The sequence below is a fragment of the Oryza brachyantha genome, chromosome 4 (assembly GCF_000231095.2).
Source record: "Oryza brachyantha chromosome 4, ObraRS2, whole genome shotgun sequence".
In the NCBI taxonomy this organism is placed as follows: Eukaryota; Viridiplantae; Streptophyta; class Magnoliopsida; order Poales; family Poaceae; genus Oryza; species Oryza brachyantha.
This window is the reverse complement of record NC_023166.2, coordinates 6,463,371-6,482,538: the sequence shown is the minus strand read 5'-3', so window position 1 is coordinate 6,482,538 and position 19,168 is coordinate 6,463,371. Positions and strand designations below refer to the sequence as shown.

At 37.5% G+C, this 19,168-nt stretch overlaps 1 protein-coding gene across 1 annotated transcript; it reads right to left on the bottom strand.

Annotated features, from left to right (window-relative positions):
* Nucleotides 1-362: 362 nt before the first annotated feature.
* On the bottom strand, nt 363-16,175 carry LOC102719480 (protein TRANSPARENT TESTA 9). Its single transcript, XM_006652096.3, has 21 exons — nt 15,981-16,175; nt 14,654-14,705; nt 14,490-14,566; nt 14,282-14,415; nt 14,083-14,179; nt 13,946-14,003; nt 12,950-13,058; nt 12,729-12,852; nt 12,353-12,539; nt 11,926-12,236; nt 10,235-10,323; nt 10,087-10,157; nt 9,384-9,494; nt 8,250-8,312; nt 7,209-7,346; nt 5,317-5,422; nt 5,150-5,221; nt 4,991-5,037; nt 1,456-1,615; nt 1,175-1,341; nt 363-1,029 (listed from the first exon to the last, which is right to left on the bottom strand). Exons 1-21 carry the CDS (start codon nt 16,028-16,030, stop codon nt 724-726), a joined length of 2,529 nt encoding a protein of 842 aa, XP_006652159.3. The 5' UTR covers nt 16,031-16,175; the 3' UTR covers nt 363-723.
* Between the last annotated feature and the right edge of the window lie 2,993 nt (nt 16,176-19,168).

Here is a 19,168-nt window from a genome sequence, read left to right as displayed (position 1 = left end):
TCACTCGACATTTTTCTACAGAAGAGATCAATAAACAACAGTTTTGCTGAATGGACCGGTTTCTCACCTGCTCCAAAGCACTACACACATCTTACCAAGACCCTGCATTGTGAACCGGGCATCCATTGTTGCATCAATCAATTGACATCAACTCATTCAAGTGTCAGTTCAAAAAGGATAGAAGAATTCAACGGACATAACCGGTGCTCATCTGGTTGTCTTGTGTAACTGAGCATCATGCTTGTCAAAAGTTATCAGTTCCTCTCCGAAAAAGCAAGCAAAACATAGTTCATGAGCAGTGATTTACAAAGAAAAATCATGGAGCTCAAAATCAATATCTTTATTGCTATAGTCAGGGCATGTTTTGACAACAGATATGATTGCCTGCACATGTCTTCAAACAATTAGTGTACACAGCCCTAACTCTGCCCTGAAGCTTATGAAAGAATGGATTGTGATTTGTACAGCATTGCAAAAGACAGGTACAGACTAATGTACAAAGAATCCTATCGCACTAACGTAACTCAAAATAGTTGAAACTCTACAAGTGTGTCAACAAGGGGATCTCCCTAAATCTGCTGATGTAATGTACAGAGCGTGACGACTTGCTCGTCGGAGATGGCCGCGACGGGGGTTTTCCTGCCACCATTTTCTCAAAGCTCAGCATTGTACTTGATGAAATCACTAGTAAGTCATGAGCCATCATCGATGATGTTCAGCAAGTCATGACCCATCATCAGAAGTGGCTTCACGAGAGGAACAAGGATGCTGCAATCCATCCTCAGGCATGTCAAACTCAACCAATAGCTTCAACTGTTCTCTAACAACATCTTCTTGGAGCTTCATCTCTTCCATAACCATAGTCTCTGCTTCCTTACAAGATTGCTCATCACTAAAAGCAAGGATCCACCTTCCATCAACAAGATACTTTTTTGTCTTCCCTTTATATTTTTCTGGCTCCAAAAAGGGAACTGTAGAAGGACGGATCCGTAAATGTAACCATTTTGCATGCTTTTCATCTATTTTTGGCTGAAATAAGATAAAAAGTCCAAATCAGATTACTCCAAAAAAATACATGTTTAAAAGCTAGATATATTTAATGAATATGATTTCATCACAAAGAAAAAAACAAAATAATGATGAAATAGATGTGCCAAGTCATCATGATACATACATCAGACCCAGCCAAGGGAGCTGTGACACGAACAATTCCACGTTTTTCCTTGAGAGGTAATTCTTCTAGAAGAAGAATCCACCCAGATGTTCCCTTAGATAGAGCTAAAAAGCAGAAGTGGCGTTCTTTGCCCCTCTCAAATGCTATTCGACAAGGAACCGCATCAACTGCAACAACAATGTCGCAAATCGAAGTATCAATAAATGCAGGAAAAGCATTAAGGTACTATTGCACTTGTGATGGTTTAAGCATTAAAAAATTGAAATTCCCAGGTATCAGACCTAAGTTGACTTCAAGCCCAGGCTTGGGAATTGAGGCATCAAAACCTGCTAAAGTTGCTCGATTATTTACAGGAGAATCAATTGGAGAGTAAATAGGAGGCTGATCAGTGAGAGTTTCTCCAAGGCAGAAGAGGATAACTTGATGTTGTAGCACAAAACCCTGGAAAATATCATCACATTTCATTACATAAAAGTGATGTTAATTCGAAATAAATATGCAACTTAATAGGCCAACCATTTCACCTATAAATAAAGCAGAGAAACGAATTAACTCGCTATGAAAAAAATCCTATGGTCCAAAAATGTCGCTTCCCCTACCTTTGAAGCAAAAACAACGGATAGCACATTCAAAATGAAATGTCAAATTTAATTCTATGTTTCAATTTGACTCTACCCACAAAACAAAGATGGTAGAAAAGATCAATATTCATCCAAAAGCAGTGTAATGCTTCTTCCATCAGCATACAGGTCAGAACAAATGCAAGTTAAGAGCAGTTTTTTATCTAGTAACTGAAATGATGGATGCACACACTAGGTCTCTTTAAATTTCAATGAAGATCAAATTTGTTAGGAAAATATATTTTATAGCATGAAACACAAATGATGCTGCTTACCCGATTATTGAACTTAACAAATGCTAAACTTGAGAGAAGCCATCAGTTACCTCTAAACCACTGAAAGTGACAAATGCACAATGCAGATCATGCATATTTTTTTTAAATATTATTCTTGGACTGTCAATCTATAGAATGGAGTGGTTGACACTGGACAGGGTGTTTTTTTCCCTAAATCCCAGAGTGGCCGTGCTTGCTCCTGCTAAATTCCTGTTTTTTCTTAACCTCCATTACCACTTCCAACCCCATACAGCTATTGTTGTTGTTATGCTGCTGCGGCTATCATCTCCATTGACATACTTATTCCTGGCCCCTATGCTGACTTGCTCTCAATGAGCGTACTTGCCATGAGACCATGCCACCATGACTGAATTAGTGATCCATGTCTCATATCATTCATAGTCTACCGTACCAGCCAAGATCTACTGACAGCTTGATAAAGTTTTCTAGTGTAAAACACTGGACTAGCATTCAGCTGTGAAATTTTCATTTTGAAATGGCAATTGGAAATTTAATCTTAGCACACCATCTTTTACCATGTCCCAGAAGAGTTCCCACATAAAATTAAAAAATAGCAGGGAGATTGCTGCTACCTGCTGTGCATGACTTCAAAGGAATTATCAGGTAGAGGGCTTATCGTTGGCATTATTACTGTCAAATTATAAGAAATTTGCCTAGTTTTTCGGTGAAAGGTCACGAGAATGTGACTCAATATGACATCAGAGCTCAATGTTCTTGAATTTGAATGTAGAAACTTAAATTTAAAATAGAACTGCACTTATTAATATATCCTGCACGTGAAGACTGGAAGTGCATATAAACTGTCTGCTTTTCACCATAAGTCTAAGCCTTAGGGTGAGCTGGCTAGTACATGCAAGTGCAACTCAATAGTTACCAAACATATATGCACAAAAAGCAACAGGTAGATAACTAGATAAGTCTTGAACACAGTCACTAAAAATCAAAGAGTAACACCGAAGTATTGCTGCCTCCATTGGTAATGTGAATGACGACTTAAGACTTGTGATGACAAATGAAGAAAAATAAACAACATTACCATACATCATTAAATATTTAAATTAGTGCATCCCCTGAAACATTCATTTTCATTTCTAGCGAGATACTGAGATATGAACAAAGAAAATGAGTGGTGTAGTAGTGTACACTGGACAAGGTGCGGCCACATTGCAATAAAGGTTCTTGTCATTTTTCTTTACCCTTTTTGCAACATAAGGGATCTTAAAATAATATAAATAAAAATTGGATATCAACTAAAGGTACAAGCTTATCATTCAGCAAAACCACGATACAGATTTTACAGGTAACTTGCTTGCCACATTAATTAGTATCAAAATAGTTACTTAAGTTAGGGTTCAATTAATATGGTACTAATTATTAGTAGATTTGAATTCAAATCCAACTTAGAAAATTCAATTGAATTCAAAGAACCCAAAATTTTGCTTATTTACTCATTCCAGTACAGCCAAGCTCCATAGCCTTGTCGTGCAACCCCAGCAGCCAACCAAAACCTAGTATGCAATGCCAAACTGGACAGATTCCAGCAATCTTGAACTCAATGAAAAGCTTGCAGCATCACAACCACAAGCAATCACAAGTAGTAGTCATGACCAGCCAACCTTCTATAAACTCTCTCACCAACTACAGTGACAACATCTATGACTAGGTATGACTGCACAAAATCTTCCTCACTTATGTTAGCACTCATCTCGATTCTATCCCTTGGCCACTCTCTCATATCCTACCGAGACAACATCAGAGACTCTGTGACAGCACGAGTTTTTTCCTCCACTATGTCAGCATTTTCTCAATGCTCTCCATTGGTTGCTTTTGGCCAGTGGACATTTCTATGCTTGGAAATGGATAGAGGATTTCATTGGCATTTCGGTGGGTATTGGTTTATTGGTTTTGGAAAATCCTCCACTTCTTTTGCAGATCTACAGCTAGCAAGAATACAGAACTGCATGTACAAAAAAAACTCAGGACATGTGCATGAATTCTGATAATCAGCTTTTGCTGACAGTAAAAATGCAAATTAATTATATTCTGCTTATTATATACTACCTTCATCTCATAATAACTGCAGCCCTATAATTCCAATTATATAAAATAACTACAGGGTTGCAGTTATTATGAGACGGATGTAATATAAAATTAGCAACGACTTCTAAATGTTGAATCATCAAGAAACATGCAGTCGAGCCATTCGTTAGAAAATTTCCGAGTCTTGTTTCCTGTTTATTCTGACCTAAGCAATAAAATCATTCTTTTTCAGAGTTCTATGTCCATGGCATCTGAAAAGTGGGAGCGGCAATAAGATGGCAAGTAAGAGTTTACTTGACTACCTTAACTGCTAGTAATGCTCAATATTTTCAGAGAACATTCAATATTTAAGGGTTACACTCTGCCAAGAGCACATACAATACAGTTGAATTTGAATTATAGACTTGTAGTTTTGTACTACCACACAACAAACAAAAGCAAGCATGAAGGTAAGGAACTTTGCAGACAGAATTAATCATAAACTTAGTGATTACCATCTTATGATTTATTGATTATCATGCAGGTACATCCACTCAATTTTTTCTAAATATGAAGCATGGGTACAACGATAAGTGCATTAAATCTTCATGGCAACATTTCCTAGAGTCAAGCAAAACCACGAGGAGAAGAATCGCAGACATGGTTATGGATAAGGTTTTTTAGTTCCATTCAGTTTCTTGCGTATTGATTCAGTTGGCAATAAATATTCATGTTTCTAATCAAAATACACAATACTTCTGTGTCAGGCCCTATTTTACTGGTGGTGATAAATAAGAAACGCAATCAACAAAACAAATTTAAGGTTTCAGATCAGTCAAATTTTCAGTGAATTGAGTCAAAAATTGAAAATATTTACATACCTTGACCATCTCATAGATTCTCTCTGCCATAGCAATTGACGAATCACCTGAAATACAGTACATAGATTCAGCACATCAAGTTTTCATCAGAGTTCATCACTATATGCTGTATAGCTGAGAACAAAAGGCACATGGCATGTGATAAACACGAGCTCTGACCTCCAAATGAACATGAATCCAACGGTAAAATAGTAGACTTGGATCCTTTAGGTGGTGAAGATGCCTCGATTGCTAGCTCCAATGGAAAAGGTAAAAAAATATAAGGAAAGATAGACATTTGTAGTATGCATGGAAAAGGGATTTTTTGCTCCAAAATTGAAATCTACCTTTCTTGCAATTCTTCCAGGCTTCTTTAACAATAGGAATAAGCAAGTCCCGCCAGCATCCTCCAGATTCATCCAAAAGATTTGTACAGCTATCCTTATGTGAATCCTACACAAATGAAATATTGTGATCAGCAAGTCCAGGATGGATCGATATCAAAGTAAACCATGAACCCACAAAATCCAAGGCATGAACAGCCCAGTAGGAATTCAAATTCTCTTGCAAGGGAGAGGCCAAGCGCACTGAGACTTAGACAACACAATAAGATTTAGGGAAATTTGTGATTATACCACTGCCAATAAGTGGATTCGCCAAAATACCATCCTAACATGAAACACGTCAAAATACCATTATAATCATCCCACAATTGCTCTTTTACCATTGGTTCAGTTTTTTACAGATTAACCTCTGTATACCATTATAAAAGGACAATTTTAACCCTCCATCTTACTTTTTACAGATTACTATCTGTTGGCTAGCTTTCTCTTTTATGCAAAGCATCTCAATAATTAAAAAATCACAAATCATATGCTCCACTTCAACATAACAGCACTACAATTAATTAATATGATTTTAGTTTTCGACACAGCAACCATAAATAACAGTAGTTTATATGTGCTCCAACAAAACATGATTACACACAGAAACCTTAAAAATCACAAATCATATGCTCTGAGGGGAGGAGGAGGAAGGATGGCGGGCTGCTACCCAAGCTGCTGCAGCCTCATGTGTCCTTGCTGCTGGGAGAGACGAAAGAAGGAGGAACGGAGAGAAGACAGAACAGAAATGAAAAAAGAATAAGGGTACGTTGGTCTTTTCGCGTGGCCTGGAAGGGTTAAAGTAATTAAATTGAAAAAAAACTGTCACAATAGTAAAGGAGCAAATATAAAGTGATTATGATGATATTTTAGTGTGTTCATGTTGAAAGTGATATTTTGGCGAAACCAGTTGTTGGCAGTGGTATAATCACAAATTTCTCCAAAGATAAAGGTGCAGTATGCAGTACAGCACCTTCTAATAAAGTGGGACACAGGAAGCACACACCTTTGGGATTGATGTAGGACATGGGTTTGTGAATGAATGATTTATGGGACGAAACCTTAGGGATGTGAGCAGTTAATGCATGGAGGGAAACCTCCAACCTACCCAGAATTCCCATGGGAATAAAACGGACAAAAATAAAAAAAAAATAGCATGTGTGTCCTATTTTTATTAGTGTTTCTCATCAAGCAAAAGCAGCAGACTGCAGCTAGCTCCACTAGCGCTACTATTTTGTTTGTAAGCTTTACTAGGGTTTCTCAAATCATTTCCATGAGTCGCACAATGGTACGCAGCAGGGAGATCAAGCATGCACCACTTAGATAGACGGACAAGTGGAGAGCTTACCTCTCCCCAGGCTTGCCTGCTTTGCTTCTCCATGGCCCAAGGCTAACAAGATGAGGAACAACACTGGAAATTATGCTAGTTGCAGCAGATACGAGGAAAGGAGGGATAGGGTAGTGAGTCAGGAACTCAGGATAAATAAATGTTTGATCTAGGTTTCACATCCATGATCAGTACAGTGAATATGAAATCTGACAACGTCAAGCACTAACTGTTGGTAGCTATCCTGTTAAGAAGGCATTGGATAGCCTGCTAGATACAATCTTTATACCTTCAATTTATCGTTTCATTGAAGCCTTTAACTTGTTAACTAGTCTCAACAAAGCATTTTGTGATATTCATGGGAAAGTTCCACAAATTAGCATTAGAACACGACACTTTGCTTAAAAGCCAGGACAAGAAACAAGAAATAACTGGCAAGATCCAAGTGATCCAGTGAGGAATCATGGATTGTATCCCCTTTGAACTTTGATCTAGAACATCATAGGTGTAAAATGCATCAAAAAAATACCTTTAGCCATTTTAGGTGAAAAGCAGTGAACTCTTCTTCTCCATGGGGCAGCAATTGCCTGAAAAGCCAGCCACCAACTAAGCGAACATCTGCAGATACATTAGATCTGCAGAAAAGGGCAACTAATGCATCGAGCACCTACAAAAAAAAATCAAAGTGCAAATGCCAGAAACATAAGCATTCCTTAATATATAAGTATGGCAATAAAATATAATTCTTAAATAGAGGAAGTTGTATTCCAATGAGGATTTAAGTAACAGAAGTGTACCACATCAACCTCCAAATATATATAACAGAAAATAGATCATGTCTAGTAAACAAGCATTCACGATTCATATAGGTGTGTATGTTCTAAGTTGCAAATATAATTTTGCAAAATAACCAGATGTAGATTGCAAGCAAGATAAAGAGACATTTTGAATAAGATAATTTATATATTTTTTGGAGAGATTCATGGCCTGTTTGGGGGAGCTTCTCCCAGCTGCAGCTTTTTCCAAAAGTTGCTTCTGCCAGAAGCTGACCCAAACGGTCCACAGCTTCTGAGAATCTGTAACTACTGATTCTAGAAAATGAACTAAAAATCCAAAAGCTGGAGAAGCTGGGTTTAGGAGCTTTTCCAGATCCTCAGAAGTAGGCTACCAAGCAGCTGCTTCTCAGAATCTAAAACTCCCCCAACAGGCCCTCAGATTCCCTGTATCAGTTATTTAGATAGTTCTAACCTAAATGCACACAAGAAAATCATTATTGAATAAAAAAATTATATGTAATTTAGAGACACATTAGAATCCCTGTTACAAATCTAGAGTACAGTTTATTGAGGTATCTATGTATATAACGAAATAAAGCACATACCAATAATTAGCTACAAAAAATGATGTACTGGTATAACACCAACTTAGTTATCAACAGCTAGTTTTAGATCAAAATAAAATTAAAAGAAGAATGATATCGTTTCATTTTAAGGGGGAAAAGCTATACTACACATGTGAGGAACTGAATTGCGAATTGGTAACTTCCACATGATTCAAAAATAAAGCAAACCTGGTATCTGTGGAATTTAGAGGTCATTGGCCGTGGATGATGACACTTCAAACCATAGTTATCCTGTTGAAAGAAAACAAAATGCAAATTTTTTATAGTGACAAGAACTTTGTGACTAGAAAATAGTTGACAAAACACAGGAACAAGAAAGAAACAATATATCTTTGTTGGTAACTTACAATCCAACTTAATCTAAGCATGGTATCCCAATTAAATAAGCATGCCAGTGGATGGCACATCTGGGCACCTAGGGACAATTTGTCCGAGTTATCTGTTTGATTCTAGTAATGCAAGTTCACTATTATGTTCTGCATGTCAAATTATTATTTTTCACATTTGATCATGAGAAGAATCATAAAATGTTGGTCAATCAAGTGAAAGATGATGAGTTCAGATCACACTTGTCTGTGGCACCAGATTAACGCAAAAAAGAAAGCATGCAGATGGTCTTGTAATAATCTACCACCAGCTGAAACTTATTCAAAATTTAGACCAAACCAAAGAAGGGCTTGGATACACGAAAGAACGAACTTCATTTAAGTCATTAATTAAGAAGTTATATATAAAAGTTAGCACCACAAACTTTCTTTTTGTTTCTCACTCTACAGGTCAGTGTAAACTTTTTGACGACATGGACTACTTACACAATTTGTGATATTTTCTTTGTTCTAAGTACAAGACTCGAAGCCCCATTGCATCTTATATGGCATGAGTCAGATAGCGAGCAATGTGTGGGTCTTCCTTGTATTATATGATAGTGTAAGGATAAATCTGCACCACACTACTCCCTCTGTTTCATATTGTAGTCATTTTGGGCTTGTCCTAGGCCAAACTTATTCAAGTTTGACCAAGTTAATACTTAATAGAAAAACATAGCAGCATCCACAACACGAAATTAGTTCCATTCAATCTACCATTGAATATATTTTTATTTATTTTGTGTTGGAAACGTTGCTATATTTTTTTATAAACTTGATCAAACTTTAAGAACTTTGAATTAAGGCAAACTTCAAATGACTTTTATTATGGAACAGAGGATCACAAGAGTTTTGGAAACTTGAAAGTAGCAGACTACACCAAGTATAACTGGTAACTGCATTCTGCCAAATGTGGGTGAAAGAACCAGCAGTATACCTGAAGCTTTCTTACATAAATATCAAAATCACTGCAGGTGCTATCATCTGTGAGACCGCTACTAGATGAAAATAACTGCCTTTCAGCTAGATCTTCACCTACCAAAGCTTGCTGCAGGTTGGAAATATAGGTGTAAGAAAATTAAACTGTACTAACACAACTCACATTATATTAGCACTGGTAAGCAATCATAAATTTTAATTTCTGTGCTGGAAACAAGAATAATTTATAGTGAGAAATGAAGGGAGTACCAAACAGTTCATCACAACACATACTTCATTTAAAACTTATATGTACTATATAACATAATAAGGTAACATAAATCATGGCTCTAGTTTTTATGCCATTTCAATATTAAATGTTAGACGCTGTAGATGCTATAGCAACAAATGTCTTATAAGGAAAAAAAAAAAAAGAGCTTCTATGCTACAGTAATGATAGAAGATGTGGCACAAAATTAGTTTCTTCATATGCATCATTTTGTACAAGCAAAACAATATAGATATCAAGCATGACTAATTTACAAGGTACCCATCCACAAACATGTAATCAGAACTCTGGGTAAGATAATAGCAGCAGTGTATTAATGTTGCAGAAAATATGGATCCAGATTCAATCCACCCTATTATTAGATTAACAACTCTAATAAATGAACTGCTGATATTCCAAAATCAGCAAGGATAAGGAAGTAAATAGCACTTACTAATAGAAGCTTCTTATGCTGCTTTCTTTGAGGCAGAATCCCAAGCGCATCTAGCATTGATTCATCAAGTTCTATAAACACAATATACACTCAAATAATTACTATTTTTGGAAAAGCCAAAATGAAAATAATGAGTAACAGTAAACACCTTTTGTCTGCAACAATGTAGCAAATAAGCACAAAGAACCTAAAGCTTGGAAGTCATCCCCACTTGTAATATATGACAACAAGTGTTCCCTGCAAATAAGGATATGGAGTCATATTACCGTAGTACACAAAAAAAAAGTATTGTGTATGTACTAGTACTTCACCACCCAACCTTAACATACCACCAACCAAACATTAGGCTGCATTCTTTTGTTACATAAAGATGAAAGATTATCTATTTTTTGTGATAGCTATTTCATGACATAAACAATGAGACTAACTACTACAAAGCTGAACATCTATTTTAGAAATGTGAAATGATTAAATTTTATATAGAAACTTTTTGCAAAAAAATAACCATTTAGTAGTTCAGGAAACGTGCATGTAAAAACCGAGGAATAATCTCTCTAAAAAGAACACAGAAATATCAATTAGAAATAGATATATGCATAGCTTTGTAAATATAAGCATATGCACAAGAAAGGTATAGCATCACTAATTTGTTGTATCAACTAAAATAAATATAGTGCTATTACCAGTACCAATAAAGTTATCCTAGAATCAAACAATTTAGCTTTGCTTAGGATTTGGGAATATTTATATCGGCCATACTAAGAACAGAATATGAGTAGATTGACCTGATGGAATACTCCATAAAATTTCATAAAATTTTATTGATTTTACTTTCTACAAAACATAAATAGATCACAGCACAATTTGGCTATTACAAAATAGCATTCCAGAGACCGTTCAGTGTCCCAATCATAAATTTTCAGACATGGGGAGCACAATGCATGAAGAGTCTGCACTGGAGTCCCCAACTTGCTTAAGGCCTGTTTGGGAAGCCAGAAACCCTGGCCCATCCATTAATGGACTGGGTATATGAACTTAGGAATGAGCCAGGAAATTGGGCATCCTGAATAAAGCCTTACTGGTGTCACTGAGATCCCTAATCTTGAAAATTATCTTAGCAGGTCTCTCAAAATATTCTTTATGCCACTGATGCCCCTAAAATTTTCTAGGATGCAAATGGGTTCAAGCCTTCAACTGCACAACTGTAAATATGAAATAAATGGAGTGGTGTTCAACAGGATCATTCTACATATGTGTTTGTGTGCGAGCACACATGAGCAATGAACTGATGCTTGGCACACAAGGCACATCCTTAGTAACAAGTTTGAACTATTAATTCTACAATTAAAGCATAACCATGACATAAAACATTAATAAATGCATGAATATTTGAGCCCAATCATGCCTTAAAATCAGCATCTATCAATCCTACCAGAATTTCTAAGGCTTAATGTACCTACAAAGAAATATCACGCCCATAAAACCCTAATTACTTTAGCATATATAATGTACTTCACAACTATTATGCTTGACAATATATAGTTATACTACCTCCGATTCATATGGTAATACTTTCTAGCCTTGCCTAAATTCATTCATTGATGAATGTATATAATTTAGATATGTGTTTAGATTCATTAGCATCCATATGAATCTAGAAAATGCTAGAAAGTCTTACATTGAGAAACAGAGGAAGTACAAATTTGTGCAACTATGAACCAAATCAAAGAGTTTGCATAATGAAAGCCCATAAGTATACAGTTTTATGAATTAGTACAACTATGAACCAAATCAAGGAGTTTACATATTGAAAGCCCAAATAAAGTAATAGCTTCATACCTAAGTGTACTGCCTTCGCAACAATCACTTGGTGATGAATCATCAGGCAAGCAACGCAAACATGATAAAGACAAGGAATCCAGTTTGTTTTCATTTGGCTGATCCATATCTGAGATGCTAGTGCCCTGATTGTCAGATATGCCATTATCATGCTCAGAGGTATAACCGTTAGGTGTCCCTTGCTTCCTGTCAGGGCAATCAGGTTGATGGAAAAGAGAAGCAGCAACAGTGCTTGCCATATCCTTGTTCTTAAAAATGTGAAGTATACAGCAAATCAAGTACATGGAAGTAGTGACACTTATACCCAAATCCTAGATAAGAAAACATGAACATAATAAAGTTTAAAACATGGGAAAATCAGGTATGAAATTAGGTTTATGTATCAGATTAACATAAGATACAAAAAACTATTTCTCGTTAAACTTACAGTTTTTTGCCTTTGCAGTGATGGGAGCAAGAATCGAAATACCAAAAGTTGCAGGATATTTTCAGTGATAAATTTTCCAAGATCAGGAATCCCAGAAGACATAACATCACTGAAATAATAGAGTGTATCTTCAATTTGCACGATTGCATCTTCAACAGAGGCTGTTGGCACAGCAGAATCTGCAGTCCTGAAGTAACACAGAAGGAAGAAAACAAATCATTTTTCACATTTAATATAACCGCCAATGTAGAAGCAATCCATCTGTTGCCCAGGCCCATGTATTATTGTCATGGTGACTGGCATATTCTGGATATGGGTGGAATTTAGTGACATGTTTTGGATTTATCCATGTGTCTATGGACTATGGCACACTTACCGAACAGAACAAAGAACCAACCTATCCAAGTCAATGCATTGTTTCTGAAAATGATTGACCATGTCTGAAAAATAATCTGACAGTGGTGCATGTGAAACAAATCTGTTGACAGATTCATCTCCAACTGAAAGAAAAGAATCATCTGATAAGTGACAGTACAAATGTGAATTAAGAACATCTATACCAGCCATACAACGGCCATCAAGGCATTAACAACCTACCATGGTACACATTAAGCGTCAACGTACGTATAGCAACTCGAATCATGCTGTCCTCATGGAAAGCAAACTTCAGGGCCTCAACATAAAGAGGAAAGGAAATGACCTCATCCTGCATATTAGAGAAAAGCTCCTTAGCAGGGCGGCTATCCTAGGTAGCTAGTTGTAGCAAGTTGGGCTAGTGCGGTTCTGTTTTGAGCGTGTTGTTTGTTTGTTTTTTCCTGTTTTTTCTGTTTTCTATTTGTACTGTTCCGTTTATTTCCCCTTATTGAAATGAAATGCAGCTCTCCTGCGTTTTCGAGAAAAAAAAAGAGAAAATATGTAACAAGAGTGGTTCAAACATAACCTACATAGCTCAACTGATCTAAACTAAAAAAACAAAATATGTAGCTAATAATGTAAATAGACTATGTAGCTAGTAATGTAAATAGACCATCTTAGAACTGTCCTCAGAAATAAGTGGTGCTTGTTATTTGAAAATTAGCACTAAAAGGAAATGCATCTGTATAAGACTGTTGCCCTTGATGGGATATCAAGAAGATCTCAAACAATAATGGCAAATTATGGGCCTGTTTGGTAGGGCTCCAACTCCTAAGTTCTAGCTGTTAACGGTGAAGTGAGCTGCGGAGTACCCATCTTGTTCCACACCTCTAGTTCATTTTTTCAGACCACTCCAGCTCGCTCCACTCCATTTGTTGGTGGAGCTAAACCGTTTGGTTGGGCTCCACCGCTCCAGCTCCAGGAAAGGTGAATCTGAGAGCTGGAGCCCTGCCAAACAGGCCCTATATTGTTGAATTCAATGGTCTGGTAAGGTGTGTTGGTAATTGGCAGCTAAGTATTTTCATGGCCTACCCCTATTCCACACAACAAATAATAAATTAGTTAATACAAAATAGAATAGAATAGAAATCTAGTTTACTGATCCAGACAAAAGAAGCAAGGAAAACAAATAAACAATATATCTGCCCAAAAGTGCACTAAAAGAGATTGGGTGAGTACATTTTTTGTCTTCACGAGCAAAGAAATTGTATTCTTGTTCAATTTTCCACTTATTGCCCTTCATGAAATAAAAAATCAAGTAAGCCATACATAACAAAAATAAATGATGACAATGGTATTCAGACAGGTTTACAAACCGTAGAAAGGATATGTAATATGATAGCATCTCATCAATTTGAAAATCAAATGGGAAAGTTATCAAGAAGTTGATGTGCTCATTGCTGAAAATATAGTCTGCAGAAAACATGATCATTTGCAGATTAGAACCTTCGAAAAATAAAATAGTGCAGCGACAGGATAGATTCATACAACAGTATTGAATATTGAGTAACTTACATATTGAATGTTCATTCCTCAAATTCTGGATCATGATACTCATTGTCTGTAGTAACTGTAGAGACACTCTTGACAGCTTAGAAATTCTCAAAATACGAGCAAACTCACCCATGATTTGTTTCTCCATGAAAAATCTGAAAGAGATAACAATTAGAAAAATAGATCAACTGGTGTATTCCTCTAAGATACCATCCCATTTAATACTTACTCGAAGTATGCTGGATCATGCTGATCTCCATATATCATCAATTCTGCAATTGATCTCAGTGCTTCAACAACAAAATCCTTCAAAAGGAAGATCATCAGACAATGGATCAACTAATAAATGTCACTGAAATCCTGGGGATAACTAATAAGTTCAACTACGCCTACCTTATTAGCTTCATAAACAATATGAACCTTCTGTAGCTGATCTGTTAGATACCTGCAGCAAGGGACCTGTCTTAGTATAAGATATGGAACATGTATAAGCATAAAAAACAAGGATGAAACTCTTATGGAACGTTTATATAAGCGTCTGTAACCACTTTTTGGCTTACCAAACACAAGACAAGGAATGAGAAATGTAACTTGCAACAAATATCAAAATTAAATTGAACAGAACAATCGTAACTATACTCAAATAAACAGGAAACGAGAAATGAAATTAAAAACAATTATTAAACATGTTATCACATATTATAGGTGTCAAAGAAAATTCATCACTTATGTTTTGCACTGTTTGTCCACCCCCCCCCCCCCTCCCCCCACCACCCAGACCAAAAAAACACGGGTTACTTAGAAACTTAATACAAATTTAAAGGTATTTTATAGAAAGATAGTTGAATACAGAGAAATGCCTCACAAACAGGTTAGGTTTATTTTTTGTCATATATTTACAGCAGAAATAGACTACCTTCTTAGCAAAACGAAACTCATCATTGGTATTATGACAAATAAAAAGAGTCCTAATAGGCAAGCTTTTTGTACTTTGTACAGTTACAAGGAAATAGGCACAAACCACAAAGTTATCTTTCCACGCTGTCATGGTATCAAAATGCGCATTATAGCTTGTGCAACCTTACAAGTATAATAATGCTGTTTAATACGTTGCAGCTCATAGAATTCTGTATTTGTAAAAGTATATTGCATAGACAAACCACCGACAGAAATTCATAATACTGCCCAAATGAACTACTCTCGATTGTGACTAATCCTATATATACTATCTCAAAAACAGTTGTACAGTTTATCTCCTCCATCTTCCATACTTCATAGGTAATAGCGGCGAATGCAAAGAGTATTAAGCAGACATAGCCCAAGTCCTGCTGTTTACCACTCCCATGACTCTTCATTCGAAAATGCTGCCGACTTCTATTCCAATGGTAAGCATCAGTCTACCTCCAGTGTCTGACCAACTAAACCAATCAAAAGGCTGAAAAGCCCTAGTGCACTACGAGAGTACATAGAGAAAGTTTGCAGAATAGATAGCACAGACATGAAGCCCTAAATAGCATAAAATTAAGAAGCGATCGGCCCGCAACCCGGGGGGTTCGGATTGGAACATCGGGCAGGGACGAGGTTTTAGCTTTCGCGCTGATCCCGGCCACAGGGCTGCGCGGATCTCCGTGCGGCGGCTGCCCCCCAAATCACCTAACGGGACGGAGAAGAGGGTGGGGTTGGTAGGTAGTACTAGGTAAGCGGGGAGGGGGGGACGCACCGGAGCTCCTCGAGGGAGAAGCGGTTCCGGCTGCGCCAGAACATCCACATGTCGACGGCGCAGCGAGGCCAGCCGCGCCACGCGGCGGCGTCGTGGGGGGAGGCGCGAGAACGGCGACGGTCGGCGTCGGCGGCGGCGGGGGAGGGGGAGGGGGAGGGGGAGGGGACGGCCGGATCTCTCAGCAGCAGCAGTAGCAGAGCCAGCCAGCGCGGCCCGCGACGGCGCCGCAGGGGGGGTGGTGGTGGTGGCGGCGGGCGCGCATCGCATCCGCGAGCGGAGGAGGGGGGGGCCGCCGGCGATCGGTTGGGGTTGGGGGTCTCGCCTTTTTGGTTTTGGTGATGTTTTTTTTTTCTCTTTTTTCGTTCCTCTCCTCCGCTTCGCCGCTATCTGTTTTGCTTCTCGTTTGGGCCGGGCTTGTCACTTTTCTCGACGTCGCGCTGGCGTGGCGTGGCTTGGCTGCATGCCGTGTGTGCGGGTCACGGTTAGTTATTCCAGTTGTATTGTATTGCAGTGGTTTAAAAAAGAAATGAGTTGTATTGCAGTGTATCGTGGTTTTTTTATCTGCTTCTGCTCAGTTTTATAAGTTAAAATTTAAAATTTAATCTTAAATTATAAATTAGCTTTAGGATTCTGGTATCATATTTTATTTTTTCGTCTTTTGTTTTAAGTCGCTAAGAAGATGTATATAAATCAAAAATTATTTTATTTATAATATATCGTTTAGTTTTTTAAAAGATGAGCCTCCTACCGCTGCTAGCAAAAATCTTGTTCACTGACCCGGCGGTTTGTCCCGGTTTAGTTGGTTTGTGATTTGTGAACCGGCTTTCCTTGCTACGGTTGGGCCATGTCATAGGTGAGCTGGAATTATATATGTGTGTTTGTAGTGCTGGCTTTTGTTTTTGAGTGAGAGGGAGGTGTCAGGTGTGGGTAGATCCTTCTAGTGTCGTGACACCGCTTAGGAGGTGAGTTGGTAACGATGATTCGATGAATATTTATTAACCAGGTGACAATGAAAATGAAACCCAGTGGATTGAACCTTTTGGCAAAACTGAGTTGGGAAAATTTAAATAAAATACTCCTCTATTTTTTTATTTCATGTCATTGACTTTTAAATTTATATTTGACTATTTGTCTTATTTGATTTTTTATGCAAATATGCAAAACTATAAATCATTTTTAAAGTTACTTTAGTAAAAAATTCAAATCATAACAAAATAATTAATAATTATATAATTTTTTGAATAATATAAAAGGTCAAACGTAGATATAAAAGTCAAATATGTCAAATAAAAAATTTAAAGAGAGTATACTTTTTGTCGGAGCTTATAGACTCGAAGTTAAAATTTAAAGATCATTTTAATTGGTATCTACTGCGGATTATTTATATTGCTATAAAGCACAAATTCTGTGAAGCCACGTCTTCAGCTACTGTTAGATCAATTATCATGAACATTTGCTCGAAATTTTTTTATTGAATAAACATTTTTAGCAAATAATTTTATTACTAAACCACCAGCCAATTTTTTTCAAAATTGAACCTTTTGGCCACGCCAGTGTAGTGGCGTGGCAAGACAATCCTGTCACGCAGTCTGGTCAGTGTGGCATGGTGTAGCAGTCTTGCCGCGTCACCAATGTCAGTGGCGTGGCAAGACAATACTATCACACCATTGTCAATGGCGTGGCAAGTCGTTTCGCCACGCCAATGTTGGTGGTATGGCCAAAAGGTTTATATAGTGGAAATATTTTCTCCGGAGATTTAGTGATAAAATTATTTATTAAAAAGGTTTAAAAAATAAAAAATTCCATTTGCTCCATCTGTTTTTCCATTATTCCTCGTTGTGGCCATTAATTTGATTCAACCTATACAAAATCTTTCCACGTGAAACGCCTACCTGCAAGGAGTGCCCTAGCCTCCTTGCACAACCTCAGAAGCAACACCACCACCACTGCTCATAGCACGAGCACAACGTGCAAAATCATTTGCTCTCCCACACAGCATCAACATAGGCCCCTTTGACTTTTGCAGCTTTGATTTTTTTTCTCCCTCATAACAAAATAATTGATAGTATCGTTACTACAAACTCTGCATGAGGGCATATGAGTTGACCATTAATGATATAGTCATTTGCATACGGAGGAACAAGGCATTCAATTCATGTTATTTTTTTGCTAAAAATCACAACCCTCATACTATGGGAAGGCCAAGTAAAAGTGCATCTAGGAATCCTGTGTTTATTTTGGTGATTAATGACAATTAACTATGAAGGACTAACATGTTTAAAAAGTTAGAATAAGCTTTGATCTTTAAGGAAATGAGGAGGGTGAGGACTTTGGTGCAGCTTTAATTGGACCCCTTTTTGGTCCACTCTCCTCTTCGCAGTGCCCATTATGCCTATCATCCCCGTCACCCAGTTGACTAGAATATAAAGCTTGTAAAAGTGCTTAGAGCTAGAGAGCAAAATATACCAAAAAGCACTCGAAATGCCAGTGATCCCCGCTTCTGGACCTTCTTAACAAGACTTTTATGAGACAGTTATCATGAGGAAAAATAGCAGAACTATTGCGATGCAGTGGATTGACTGGCAAGCTACCTTCAAATAGAATGATCTTATTCTCCATAACACCTTGGTAGCTTGTGAGGCAATAGGGATTAATGACATTATGTAGCTCAAGTATGATTGGTGTGAAGAAGTAATTTGTTAGTTCTATGCCACTATCTGCTAGCAGAAGAGCACAAGCAGATAGTCCACTGCATGACTCATGGGGAGTGGTACATTGTCTCCTTTGCTCAATTTGCAGCTCTCCTTGGGTTCAGCACTCATGATCTTGAGGACATGGATAGCATGCATGATGATAGAATCCCAGAGGATCATGCAATAGAGTTCCTCTCTTAGATTGGTGATGCACCTATTCTTTGCACCATCAAGGATTCAAGGGACTTCTTCCATTTTATGGCTATCTCAACAAGATGATCCATCGGACTAACATTCCAGGACGCCAACAAGATTAACAACTTCACATAGAACATTCTTGCGAGTATGAAGGCGCCTATGCAGAGGTTTGTCACACCCGGAATTTCGTCCTAAGCCTAAACCGTAAAAGGAAATTCGTCAATAACAATTGGCTTAATTAACTCAGGAAGAATCCCTCTAAAAGAACCTAATTCAATTAAATCGAGGCTCGCAAAT